This window comes from Solanum pennellii, chromosome 11, assembly GCF_001406875.1.
Source record: "Solanum pennellii chromosome 11, SPENNV200".
Classification (NCBI taxonomy): domain Eukaryota; kingdom Viridiplantae; phylum Streptophyta; class Magnoliopsida; order Solanales; family Solanaceae; genus Solanum; species Solanum pennellii.
The window spans coordinates 17,743,671-17,758,245 of record NC_028647.1 but is presented as its reverse complement, the minus strand read 5'-3'; the positions used below and the strand labels follow the sequence as shown (position 1 = coordinate 17,758,245).

The 14,575-nt window shown below is 38.6% G+C and overlaps 1 protein-coding gene across 1 annotated transcript; it reads left to right on the top strand.

Moving 5' to 3' along the window:
• Positions 1–13,216: 13,216 nt before the first annotated feature.
• On the top strand, positions 13,217–14,352 carry LOC107003718 (protein ANTAGONIST OF LIKE HETEROCHROMATIN PROTEIN 1-like). Its single transcript, XM_015202018.1, has 3 exons — positions 13,217–13,286; positions 13,629–13,826; positions 13,922–14,352. Exons 1-3 carry the CDS (start codon positions 13,217–13,219, stop codon positions 14,350–14,352), a joined length of 699 nt encoding a protein of 232 aa, XP_015057504.1.
• The last annotated feature ends 223 nt before the right edge of the window (positions 14,353–14,575 follow it).

Genomic DNA, 14,575 nt, shown 5'->3' with positions numbered 1-14,575 from the left:
TAGTCATGTTTTCAAATAAGACCTCCAATAGCTTTTGTGTATTTCATATTTTCCAAAGATAAAACTCCTTCGCCTGGAACTCCTCTATAACATTCTCTCCTTTTACCTATCGAAAAACATAATACATAAATATAATTCTTAATTTCACTTTAACATATAACTATGTCCTTATTTAGTATGTGCATAAACAAATATTTAAATTTATACAAAATTAAACAAGTAGATACACCTGTCCTACATAACATAATACATGTAGGACTCCACATAGAATACTATATTTTCATGTATGGTGTCATGTGAAACGAATATGTCTATTTATTCAATTTTATACAAGTTTAAGTTGTCTACTTGTGTATATTCAAAGTTAAAGGTAATCGTTATCAGCTGATGTCAAGTTAAAGGTTATGTTTATATATCATGTCCATAATAAAATGCACTGGTCAAATTATCAAATCGGAAGTTTGAGTTATCTGACATCATCACCTACCACCAAATATTATGTTTAACCTCTTCTGATCTGATCATTACCATTTTCCTCCAAACATTACATGCAATGATCCTTAGATTATGACATGCATGTTGAAGTTTTTTACATTATTTATCCCACCAAAGCTTGACAAAAAAGTGCCTTAGAGACATCATCGATAGAGAGAGATCTTCATCCAAATCTAGCCATTAATTATCCAACAATTTTACGTATTTTTAGCTTCCAAAATTGATGGTCCAGTGGCATAACACCAATATATACTACACCTGGTAACTTATGAATGTTATATTGGTGTTTACCCCTAATCTAACATATAGGCTAATTGATTCATAACATGTAATGATAGGATCCGCAATAACATCTATGTATATATAAAGTTATTCGGTCCCTAATTTCATTAATTAATTATATTGTTTTAGATTAGGGAATTAATAGCTAACCTTCATTCATCTTTATTTTGTAGTGGAATCCACTAAGTGATGGAAAATGCTTCTTCGGTCTTAACGTGATACTTTTTTTTAGTCTGCTAAAAAAAGAAAAATTATAATAATTAGAAATAATTTTACACTTCTCTTAATATTTTCATAATGAAATGATTCACAATCACAAATATCTAATAGTTTTTATAAATCACAAATTTCAATTTTATAAAAAAAAATATCAAACGATGCTACATAAAATAAAACGGAGGGATAAGTGTGTGATTCGCAAAAGGGATAAAATCTTTTAGTGCAATTCTGTGAGTTTGATTTATACCGAATTTTATTCCTTTCTATCCTTTTAGCTGCATGAAGCGTGTCTTTCTCACGATATGTTTTCGTACAATTGTTTACTCTAATTTAGTAAAAATGGATACATAAAAATCCCACCTTTCTAAATTCTTATATATATATTTATTTGTTGTTCATTATAAGATATTAAATATACCTTTCCTTCAAACTACACATCATTTGGTCCCCTTATGACTTGACTAGTAGATATAATTTCCTGTTTCATTGTAAAAGTAATTTGATAAAAAGTTGACAAATTCATGAATCTTTCCTTCCCTTCGTAATATAAAAATAAACCATATTTTATAATACGGTATGAAATTATGATATGAACATAATATTTTATTTGAATATGAAATTATCAAATTATAATTTTTGGAGAAAAAGAAATTTCATCTCATGATGTGAAATCATGAGATGAAATCAATGTAAGATTACATGTTCAAATGTTAATTTTATTGATTTCATATTACAAAATTTAAAATTACATATTCAAAAATTAATTTTATCTCATGATTAAATATTGAAACATGAAATCGCATAGATATTGAAATATGAAATCGCATGTCCAAATTCCTGCTAAGTCTAACATCTTAATATAGACAGAAAGATATTGGACAAATAATTTAGAAAAGCTTACAACGACAGATATTATAAAATTTGTGGCACGTTAATTTAAGGATCAAGGTACTGCTTTTTGTTATTAATATAAAAGTATTTGTATCTAAATATTAAGTTGTTATATTGGATTTCAGCTTGCTAAATCAGATTCTAGGCCTAATTTACATTTCAAAAATTATCTCAACAAAAGAAGATTTATCTAAATTTTCTAAGAAGTTCAAGATTTCATGAGACGTTTACCAAACTACAATTAACATTAACTTAATTATCTATCTTTATAAAATAGGTTAAACAAATCTAGTTGATTCTGAATGATCTAAACTGAGACTTCCATTTTGGGAGCCTTAAATTAATTTATAATAAAATATGTGATAGAAAAAATAGGTAGAAAATAAAAGAAAAAAATAAATGGTTAGATGTAAATAAGACACTAATTGATCAATCAAAAATTCAGCAAAGAAAAACATTTAATTCTCATTATATATTTTGCCTGCAAACTATGTGAAGTATCTTTCTTAGATTATGTGTGGTAGATTTACCTCCTAGATTCATTATTCTTTGTGTTCTTTTGTAGATTTTAGTGTCCAAAATTTACCCATTCAAAGTAAAAGCTTACCATCCGGAAAAAAATTGAGACCAAGGCCAGTAACCTATCCAATGCAAGTAAAGGAAACAACTTAAAGTAACTATAGGCACAACTTATTTTACCATAGTTTTAGAAATTTTCTATCATTAAAAAAATTATAAAAATTTTTACTCTCTTCTGTTTTTGGATACACTTTACGCAATGTATCGGGACGTACATGACGTATTGAAATGTTGAATGATTTATCAAAATTGACATGCGATATATCGGGAGGTTGAGAGATTTATACGAAACGGGAATATAGAGTATCAGGATGTGTGAGATGTACTGAATTTCATCAAATTTAAGAGATTTTTATATTTAGAAAAGAGTGGAGATAAAATGTAATTAATTTTTAGTACTATGAAATTTGTGTAAAATTTCCTATGATTATACGCAATACAATTCAATTTATAGAAAAAGATCAGAAATATCTTTGAATTATATTAAATAATATAAAAATTGTCTTTGTAGTTAGAAATTAACTTAATTAATCATAGGAAAAATTGTATACAATAGCAAACTAATAACCTAAAATAAATAGAGTAGCTAGGGTTTGATTTAATTGTGCTCCATAGCAAACGTTTGCAAAAAATTGCCAGGCGCCTCTCTCCCAAATATCTTGCTCGCCACTCTCCTCCAATCTCTCGCTCGCTTCCTCACTTTTTATACAAACATGATATACCGTGGTTTCACGGTATTTTTAATGCTTTTTCCTTAAGTTTAGTGTGTGTCCAAAAGCCTTTTTGTATTAATTTTTATGTAAGTTTCTCTTTATTTGCAAGAAATCTGTCTAAAAGATGAATGCGGAGGTTTTTGAGCAAGAAATGCAGAAAAGTACCACCTACGGAGCTTGTGACGGTCCGTCGTGCCTGTGACGGTCCGTTGGTGGCATCGTAGTGAAGTTGCTGAAGGAACATGGGGAAGTCTGACCAAGTGTGGGGTTACGGAGTGTGTGACGGACCGTCGTAGCCATGACGGTCCATCCTGCTGGTTCGTCATGAAGATCAGAGAAGTAGTCCCAATACCCAAATTCCAAGAGTTTAAGTGTTATGGAACGGAGACCCTCGACGGACCGTTGTGTCTGTGACGATTCGTCATACCTGCCGTCGAGGATAATGAAGAGCAGTAGAAGAATTTGCAAAGTATGGGACGACGGAGTCCATGACGGTCCATCGTGACCACGATGACCCGCCGCGAGGTCCGTCGACCCAGCCGCGTTTTGACAGATTTCCAGCAAATAGAGTCCTTCTTTGATTAGGTTTTTGTTTTTTATAAATAGTTCGAAAAACCTCGTTTTAGGGGTTAGACTTTTTGGTTATTAGACTCTCATATAGTTAGACTCTTTAGCTTCTTTTGTGGATTAGACTTTGTGATTATTATTACACTTTTGGAGAATCTTTAGTCTTCAATTAATTTCAGTAATTGATTGTTGGTGATTTTGTTGATTAATCAAGTGAATTTCTGGATTTTATTCTTTCTCATTGAAATAAGTGCATGAATTCTTATATTACATATTCGAATATTGTGATTATGACTATGGGTAACTAAACTCCATAACTAGTGTTGTGGGAACCATAGGCGAATAATGAGGTAAAATCTACCTAAAATAACAATTCTTGAATAGTGTCTTGCATGTATTAATAATTCTTTCGCTTAGAAGTCTTTTTAACGGATGACCAACGTTAGAACTCGCCTTAATGCTACTTGCCGGACCAAGGAGGTAGATAATAGGAAAAGAATTATCAACATAGATTTAGTGTATACTATCTAATAGGCTAGTATTGATTGGTACGAGGTAATAACTTAGTCAAATATCGAATACGATGCTTAATATGAGGTAAAGGTAAGGGTTAATATAGCAACACACGTAGCCGGACCAAGGTGCGGAGTAAAATTTTCTAGATGCCGGACCAAGGATTTAGAAATACATAACTTATCACTTTGCATGGAAGATACTAGGAAAGAATTGTTATAGTTAGAATTATCAAGTTAGAAACCTGTGGGGAACACGTAAACCCTAGTTACTTTTATTAAACTCCAACATATGAAGCTGTTAGTGTCTCCTTTAATTTAGCTAGTTATTTTTATTCATTTAGAAGTAAAAATCCCCCTTTTATTGTCTATATTTTCTAAGGAAATAATTGACTAAATAGTAGTAATAATAAATTGAAGTTAAGTTTGAACTATTTTCCTCGTGGGAACGATCCTAACCTCATTAGTTGGGTTCTTTACTTGATACGATCGCTTTACTTCTTATTTGAGAAGTAAATTTGAGCGTATCAAATTTTGGTGCCGCTGCTGCGGAAAGTAGCTTTTAGATTAACTTAAACTTATTACTAAAATTTAGTCAATATTTTCTTAATTTTACTTTGTTTTTTGTTTTTTTAATTCTTGCAAAACTATCTTCCTTGTATGCCAAATACACGGAGAGGAAGAGAACCCTTGTTTCCCTACGATCACGAATTAGAGCGTACACTACGCAACATGAATCGAAACTTGGGTATTAATGATGATGATCCAAACCAGAACATCCCAGCTCCGTTTGATGTTCATTGTAAGTTGTTACTCGATGCTCCGGTTGAAAACCAACAGAGGGGACAAAATCCCACTCCACGGCCCCAAGAATACTACAGAGGCTATGACAATATAGAAGACTCTGATGGACCACTTGTCTTGCCCCCTCTGCCATCAGGCCACACCTTTGTGGTAACTAGTAGCCTGATGCAAATGCTCACTGCCAGAGGTTTGTTTTCAGGGCTACCTTCTGAGGATCCACATGCCCATATAGCTATGGTAAGGGTAGTGTGTAAAAGCTGTGTAGGGAGGCTTGACTTGGACTTGGATGTGATAGGGCTAAGAGTGTTTCCTCTCTCACTGATGGGAGAGGCTGCTATTTGGTTCACTGAGCTCCCTTATAACTTAATTTTCACTTGGAACCAACTAAGGGACGTTTCTTAGCACGCTACTACCCGGTCTCCAAGAAACTAAACCACAAAGACAGAGTGAACAACTTTATGGCACTACCAGGAGAGTCAGTTAGTAGTTCTTGGGATAGATTTACCTCGTTTTTGAGAAGCGTCCCCAACCACCGTATAGATGATGAGTCACTCAAGAAATACTTCTATCGGGTACAGGATGATAATAATAAAGCGGTGTTGGATACTATAGCAGGTGGTTCTTATGGGGAGTGTCCTTATGCTGAGATTGCTTAAAAGTTAGAGAAAATCTCCCGGAATAATAAAGCTTGGAGTACTAGGAAGTCAGATATTGGGAGAAATACCTTCGCAGTGCAATCCACTCACAACCCAGCCACAGATGAGATTCGTGAAGAGATGGCTCAGATGAGAACTGAGCTTGGGTTGGTATTAAAATATATCACTGGGGGTGCAGAAAAGATAAATGCAGTCAACTACTTGTCTAAGCCACCACCACCAAATGATGAATGTTATTATGTGGAGGATTCCTATGCGGTAAACGAGCAGACGGGGGGTTTCCAACCGAGTGCCCAAGGCTCAAATCAGGATAATTGGCACCAAGGTCAAGGGAACCAAGGTCGGATCTATGGTAACTATAACCGTGAGGGTCATTATGTCCGAGATGGAAACTATAACCGCGACAACAACTTCAACAAGGGTAATCATGGTAACAGAAATGATAGGAATGGGCCCTATGTCCCTCCTCAAAATCGTGAAGTTACTCCTAGGGATGGTGGAGATAGTATGGCACGCGTCGAGGATATGTTGCACAAAATGATGAGGAGGTTCGATGCTAATGATGAGAACATTAAAGAGTTAAGGAGTGATTTAGCGGGTATTGGGAAGAAAGTCGATACACATGCAATATTGATTAAGCAGATCGAGTTGCAAATGGCCCAATTATCTGCGAATGTGAACACAGGGCAACCGGGCACTCTTCCTAGCAACACTGTCCAAAATCCAAAAAATGATGCACACTGTATGGCAATCACTACTCGGGGTGGTAAGAAAACCATTGACCCACCTATGCCGTCTAATGAGGAAAAGGTGAGAAAGGATAATGATAAGGTGGTAGAGGGTAGTGGTGAAGCAGAAGATAGCACTGGAAAAGATGCGGAAGTCCCTATAAAGGTAATTCCCATGCCTAGACCCCCCCTTTCCTCAAAGATTAGTGAAAAAGACCGAGAATGGTAAATATCGCGTTTAATAACAATGTTGAAGGAGCTTTCTATCAATGTCCCTTTGGTAGAAGCTCTAGAACAAATGCCCAGTTATGCCAAGTTTATGAAAGATCTGGTTATGAAGAAAATATGGGTAACTTTAGAGGATGATGATAAAATGCAGCATTGTAGTGCTATTGCTACAAGATCTCTCGTACAAATGAAAGAAGATCCGCGTGCGTTCACTATTTCTTGTACAGTAGGGTCATTACATTTTGCGAAAGCATCATGTCATCTGGGGGCAAGCATAAATCTCATGCCCCTCTCGATTTACAAGAAGTTGGGTTTGGGTGACCCAAAGCCCACTGCGATGCGGCTACTAATGGCCGATCGAACAGTGAAAAGGCCTATAGGGATACTCCACGATGTGCTAGTAAAGGTGGAGTCGTTCATATTTCCAGCAGATTTTGTTATCCTTGATTGTGAAGTCGATTTTGAAGTGCCTATTATTCTTGGGAGGCCATTCCTTGCTACAGGTAGAGCCTTAGTTGATATGGAAAAGGGGCAGATGAAATTTCGGTTGAACAATGAAGAAGCGACCTTCAACATTTGTAGGTCCATGAGGCAGACTGGTGAGCTCCAATCGGTATCTGTTATATCCTAAAAAGAGAAGATCAAGAAGGATTATGACCTAAAAAGTGAAAAACGAGAGTTTATGGTTGGGGATTTGGTGCTTTTAGATAGTTCTAGGTTGCGTTGGCTTCCGGGCAAGCTCAAGTCCAAATGGACTGGCCCTTACTTGATTACCCAATTATTCCCTCATGGAGCAGTTGAGTTAGAAACCAAGGAGGGAGTGCGGTTTAAGGTGAATGGAGAATGAATAAAACCCTATTTTGGGCATACTGAATCGGCAAATGAAGGGATCAAGGCATACCATCTTGATGAAGGTTGAGTAATCAAGCGTTCTCAGTCGTGCCGCGACATTAAATCAGGCGCTTGTTGGGAGGCAACCCAATACTTATAGTTTTTCTTTCTAGTAATGGTAGCATTTTCTACTAATGGGTTTTAAATTTGCAGGCACATCACCAGGAAATTCTGTAGAAAATCACTCTGCAGCAGTCACTGACGGACCCATCAATGTCCTGTCACGAACACGATGGACCGTCGTGTGAATCCGTCGTGCCAGGTACGTCTTTCAGTTATTTTCAAAACTAGGGCACACACGACGGAACCAATGACGGACCGTTACTACTGCGACAGACGATCGTCGGGAACTCGTCGCGTCATTAATGAAGCTTACCCGACCCGACCCAGCTGGGTTATTTTAAAAATTCTTAACATTTAAAAACCCCACCCCTTCATTCCACCCATTTCCTTCCCTCTTCCTCCCATTTCCCTCCCTTTTCAACTTCCAATTTCCTACCTCTCTTTCAACCGATCATTTTCCCAAATTCCCAAATTCCTAAAATCCACTCTCTACTAGTCGGAGTCCGCTGCTGTTATTCTCTACTTGATCACCTAGTACTTTCCTCGCTTGTTTTTCTCAAATTCTCAGGTATGTGTCTCTGATTTCTACATATTTACATTGCATTTTTGTTTATCAATTAGTATTAGCCTATTCCTTATTGATGGGTTCATTCTTTAATACATATTCTGTCTGACCTAGGTTGAGAATCCTCAAAATTGCATTGTTATAACTTTAGAAATAGTTGCTTAGCATTGCTAGTTTACTAGATATATGGGTTAGACACATGTAGGTTAAAACACTAAAAATTCCATTTGGGTCATAGGGGATGATTGTGGCATCCCCAGTTCTTTCACTGAATGTAAGAACGAGACCCTGATGATGGACCGTTGTACCCACGACGGACCGTCATAGGGTCCATCCCAGCATCCCCAGCACCCCACTGTCCAATTTTCTCCAAGTAACCACCAATGGACACATGCGACGGACCGTCGTTCCCACGACGGTACATCCTGCACAACCGTTCTGGTTGTCAGAGACCCTATTCCTAAGGGTCTATCACTTTTTCTAAGTGTCCTCCAACGGACACATGCGACGAACCATCGTTCCCACGATGGTCCGTCCTGCACAACTGTTCTGGTTGTCCGAGACCCTATTCCTAAGGGTCTCGAACTTTTTCCAGGTGTGCTATTACGGACATCTACGACGGACCGTCACACCCTCGACGGTCCGTCCTGCATAACCGTCATGACGGTCAAAGACCCCTCTCCTAAGGGTCTCCATACTTTGTCCAAGTGTCCCACGACGGACATCTACGACGGACCGTCATCATCACAACGGTCCATCCTGCTTATCCATCATAACTGTCAGAGACTTTTCTTCAGGGGTCTCCACATAAACATAGTTTTAAGTAATCCATGACGAATCCCATGAGGGTCCGTCGTACTCACGACGAGCCGTCACCTGGTCCGTCGTGTTTAATTGTTACTATCGAAATGTCATTACATATTGACTCTTTTATTTATTTTGTGTCGTTTTGCTTGTCTTGTTTGCTCTCTCTAGTACTAATATTGATTCTTCACAGGTGCTATCTATTATGGCACCAAAACAAGATCGAGTCACGCACGTGGGCGATCGAAGTCTGTCGCCCGTCTGCCCGCCTAGTGATTGGCTCTGATGATGAGCGTGACCCCGAGTACGTGACCCTAGGCACTTCCACCCCATACCGAGCTGCACGTGCTGCCAGAGCCACACCCAAAAAGGTGGCGCCGGCATAGTCACTGCCTCCCAGTCTGATGAGGAGCGCACACTGACCGACACACCTTTTGGGTCAGCTACTCATGAAGAAGGAGCATCTGGCTCCTTAGGAGTTTCGTGGTCGGAGGAAGCCTCCGGATCTGCGGAGGTCCCTGCACCCGCCACAGCTGCACAGTCTGCCTCGTCTGATGAGGCTGACAGTTCTGAATCCACACCCGGCTCACCGACTCGTGCTCTCACCCCGGTTGCCGACCAGCCCAACCGGTGATGTGTCGACTGGCAGTATGTAAGTTTATTCAGATGCAAAGTTTCTGAATGACAAAGGAGTCATGTCACGGACCCTTACGTTGGAGAGGCGGGTCCTTACGGAAAGTCTCCCGACTATGCCAGAGATCCACAATATCTTCATCAGACATCGACTGGAGTGGACAGCGCATTCTTTGGGCTGTTATTGTGAAGAGTTGGTCCGAGAATTCTACGCCTCCTACGTGGCTACTCTCAGATCACAGATTGATAGGCGGGCTACCCCCGCCAAATAAGCCCCACTGGAGCATGTCCGAGTACGTGGCATTCAGGTTGATATCTCCCTGCCTGCCATCCGCCGGTATCTATACGGCGAGGATGTTTATGCCAACCGGACCCCTCTCGCCGCCGAGTTTGACTACCGGTGGCAAATTGTCAAAGATGGCCAATTCTTGCGTGAGCCATCGCTGAGAGAGACCACCAAGAGGTGGATGGGCCTGCACTTGTCTATTGATGGAGAGGGTGCTGACTGGATAACCGAGCCGAAGGGAGCCATCAAGAAGGCTAACCTGACCTTCACGGCGAAGTTCTTATGGTTGATTGTCCGCCACTGCCTTTCCCCCACAGCCGCTGATAATATAGTCACATGGGATTGTGCAGTACTGATGGAGGCGATGATAGCCTGGTTTGAGGTGGACTTTGCTTGGCTTCTAAAGGCGGTTATGCACGAGAGGGCTTTTAAGGTCACAACTACTTACCCTTTCCCGTGCATGATATTTTCTTTATGCAGGTCCGCAGGTGTGCCCATCTGGCACATTGATCAGCTCAAGACCCCGTTGGGCACTGTTGATATCGGCCTCATCAGGGATGAGGCCAATGAGTTGGCTCCACGCAAAGGGCCCCGTCCAGAGTTGCCTCCACTTGGTGATAATCTGGCTGATACGGTAACACAGGTTCGCACGGCTACGCAAGCTATTTCCACTGACACTACCCCGATCAAGTCTATCCCGGGTAGTAGCACTGCCCCGAGCTCCTCTCGCTCAGCCCCTTTCCCCACTCTGTTCCCGCTTGCTAGGGTCCAAAAACTAGAGGCACAGATGGCTACACTTCTGCATCACATCCAGCCTTGGATGCAGAGGTCTATTGCTGAGGCAAAAGAGCACTTGGAGCGGAGAATGGTCCAGCACACAGAGCGGAAGATCGTTGAGGTTCATCAGCGCTTGGACGCTTTTGAGTTGCGGGTGCTAGCTCGGCCAGCCCCTCAGGGTGATGTGTCGACCCTTCAGGCTGCGGTCGAGAGTCTTTGCGCAGGCTGCGGTCGAGCGTCTTGCGCAGACATCGATATGATCTTAGAGGCTAGGGTTCTTGAGTTTGAGGCCCTTTCTATAGAGCCTGCTGAGGACACAGTGATGGCGGCTTATTTGCCACTTCTGAGATTCCACCACCTCCCTCTCGAGAGCATGCCAAGAGGCTTAGGGGTCGACAAGAGCATGAGTACAGAGCACGGAAGAAGGAGCGCCGCGAGATGGAGGCCGCAAGGAGAGCCTCGCTTGTTGATGAGGAGGCGCGTCGGATGAGGGTCGTAGAGTCAGCTGCTGGGGCATGTACCTCCAAAAATGTGGAGATAGCGGGAGGCACTGCTGATAGTGTTTTTGCTGCTGAGGACACTACTGAGGGTGTCCAGATTACAGAGGTAGTGGGTTCCGGGGAACCGGACCCACCAGCTTGCTGATCGTCGGTGCTTTGCGCCCCAGGTTTGCTTCACCTACCACTCTTGTTTTTCAATTTTTTATGCATTGGGGACAATTGCATGTCTTTTTGTTGGGGGTGGGGTAAATGGAAAGTAAGTGCTAGGGTAAAGTCTGAGTAGCCCAATTCACTATCCTCTTTTGGGGTTTTCTTAACTGTGTTCTTTTTGCCGAAGAGACTGATTATTTTTACTGTTGAACCGGCATGTCTATATCTTGTGTACATAGTTTAACTATGAAGCATGAATGCTAAAATGATATCCTGATGAAATGAAAATGATGCATGACTAGTCATAGTAATTGATAAATGTGTGGCTCTAAGCATAACATAAAGATACACCACTGCATGATCCTAAGTCTAAAATTCAAACTAGGGTACAATTAAGTATTCAATCCAAGCTAAATTTCTTTTAGAATAACTCCTAAAACTTGATTCAACTTAAGTGACTGAACATTTCAACTCTTCACTAGCCGTTTAGGGAGCCACACAGATCATCTTGAATCCTGACTGCCTTAAACGGTCAGTTCACTTGCCCTAAATTAGATTTTAGGTCTAATTTACATTTCAAAAATTAGCTCAACAACAAAAAAAAGATTTATCCAAATCTTCTAAGAAGTTCAAGATTTCATTAATTTATAGATGTGAGACATTCATCTCACCAAATTACACTTAACATTAACTTAATTATTTATCTTTATGAAATAGGTTAAACAAATGTAGTTGGTTAATATATGAATGATCTAAATTAAGACTTCCATTTAGTGAAACAACTAAGCGTTAAATTAATTCATATAAAAAAATGTGATAGACAAAATGGATAAAAAAAAAAATAAAAAAATGAAAGGTTAGATGAAAATAAGACACTGATTTGATCGATCCAATTCAGCAGAGAAAAACATTTTATTCTCATTATATATATTTTTGCCTACCTACAAACTATGCGAAACATCTTTCTTAGTTTCTCTATGGTAGATTTACCTCCTAGATTCACCATTCCTTTGTATTCTTTTGTAGATTTTAGTGTGCAAAATTATCCCATTCAGGTGTCGTTTGGTAGAGTGTGTTAAGAAAAATAATACATGCATTAGATATGTATATTAGTAATACCTTGTTTGTTACATTTTTTTTGTTATATGTAACTAATACAAGCATTAGTTATACACAATATTGTGTATTAAGTTGTGTATTACTAATACCAAGAAATTCTAGGTATTAGTAATACATAGCATTTTAACACTTGCATTAGATTATGTAATTACAAAAGTACCCTCAAAATCCTTTAAAAGAACATTTTCCATAGTACTTGTTTCATCTTCTCTTTCATCTTCTCTGTACTTTGTCAAAGAAAATTCAAGAGTAGATTTTTCTTCCTTTTGCTCAATCAAACATTTTTTGCTCATCTTCATAAGGTTAGTAGTCTTGTCTTTCATTAAAATATGTATTTTTCAACATCTCTTTCACAATTTAAGATGAAATTTAGGTTTAGCTCGTTTTTTTAATATGCTTTGAGCTCATCTATTTCACTCTTTATATTGTTGAAAATTAGGAATTTATATACATAGATACTTGTTTAAAAGCTTTGTATGTATTTATTCATATTTTTATGGCAAATATAGGTGTTATTATGGATCTTCAACCATTATCAGGTATTGAATATATTATTCTTGTGGAGATAGTGTTTCAGCAAGTTCTTGTTCTCATTTTTTGTCTTTTCATGGCTAGTCATGGTCATTCTCTAAGAAGACGATGTCGAAACAGACGTGAGGTTAGATATCATATGAGTGTTTGAGTTCCGAAAATCATTTCGCACTTACACTATATCTTAAATGATAATGGTAGTGTATGTATCGATAAGTTAAGAATGGATAGAAATGCCTTTCACACTTTAGTTCTCTTAACTAAAGATATAGGAGGTCTGACTGATAGTAAAAGTATGTCATGTTGCGAAAAATTAGCAATGTTTTTAAATATCTTGACTCATCATGAGAAAAATAGATCCATCAAGGTTGATTATATTAGATCGGGATGGAGCATAAGTCATGCTTTCAATGAATGCTTGAGTGCTATTCTCAAACTAACTCCATTGCTACTTGTTAATCCTAAACCGGTACTTGAGGATGAGATTGAAGATCGATGGAAATGGTTTGAGGTAGGTGAAATTATGGCTTAGCATCTTTTAACTCATATACAAAATATGCAGTTTTTATAATAGTTTTAGAAAAATATTATATATATTGAGATAACACTATAATTTATCTTAACGGGTTGTTTAGGTGCGCTAGATGATACTTACATTCCCATTAGAGTTCGAATCCAACACAAACCAAGATATAGAACAAGAAAAGGAGAGATAGCAACTAATGTTTTGGGAGTTTGTGATAGAAATCTCAATTTTACTTATGTGTTACCTGGATGGGAAGGTTCAGCTGCCGATGGTCGTGTATTACGAGATGCTATAGTACGAAGGAATGGTTTGAAAATTCATGAGGGTAGGCCTTTTATATGCTTTCATGTTACATCATAGAAAGAATGACACTAGTAACTAAATTATATGTTTATATTATAGGTAACTATTATTTGTGTGACGGAGGATATACGAATGGAAAAGGATTTCTTTCACCTTATCGAGGTTATAGATATTGGTTAAAGGATTGGCGCGGCGATAATCCATCGCCTCGTTGTAAAGAAGAGCTTTTCAACATGAGGCATGCTAGAGCTCGTAATGTAATTGAAAGGGCATTTGGTTTGTTGAAAGGACGTTGGGGAATTCTTAGAAGTCCTTCATGGTACTCTGTTAAGGTTCATAACAGGATCATTAGTGCTTGTTGTTTGATTCATAATTTCATTCGTAGAGAGATGGAAGTGGATCCCTTAGACATTGATGTAGAAGAACAAATGGAGTATCAACACGAGAATATTGATGTTGTTGAATCGTCGGAGGAGTGGACCACTTGGAGGGATGAGTTGGCCCAATCAATGTGGAATGCAAGATTTTAAAATTGACATATTGCTACATTTTGAAATATGTTGCTACTTGTTAGCTATAGAACCTTTTTGGACTTTATTTGCTCTTTAGAACTGGCCTAATATAAATTGTTGAACTGCCAGAAAGTTCTGTTTTTTGTGACCTTAATTGCACGCCCTTATGTACTCTTGACGTCTCTTTTGTTGTATATATGCTTTAGTTTATAGTAAATCTTTTGATATTTGGTTCTTCTTG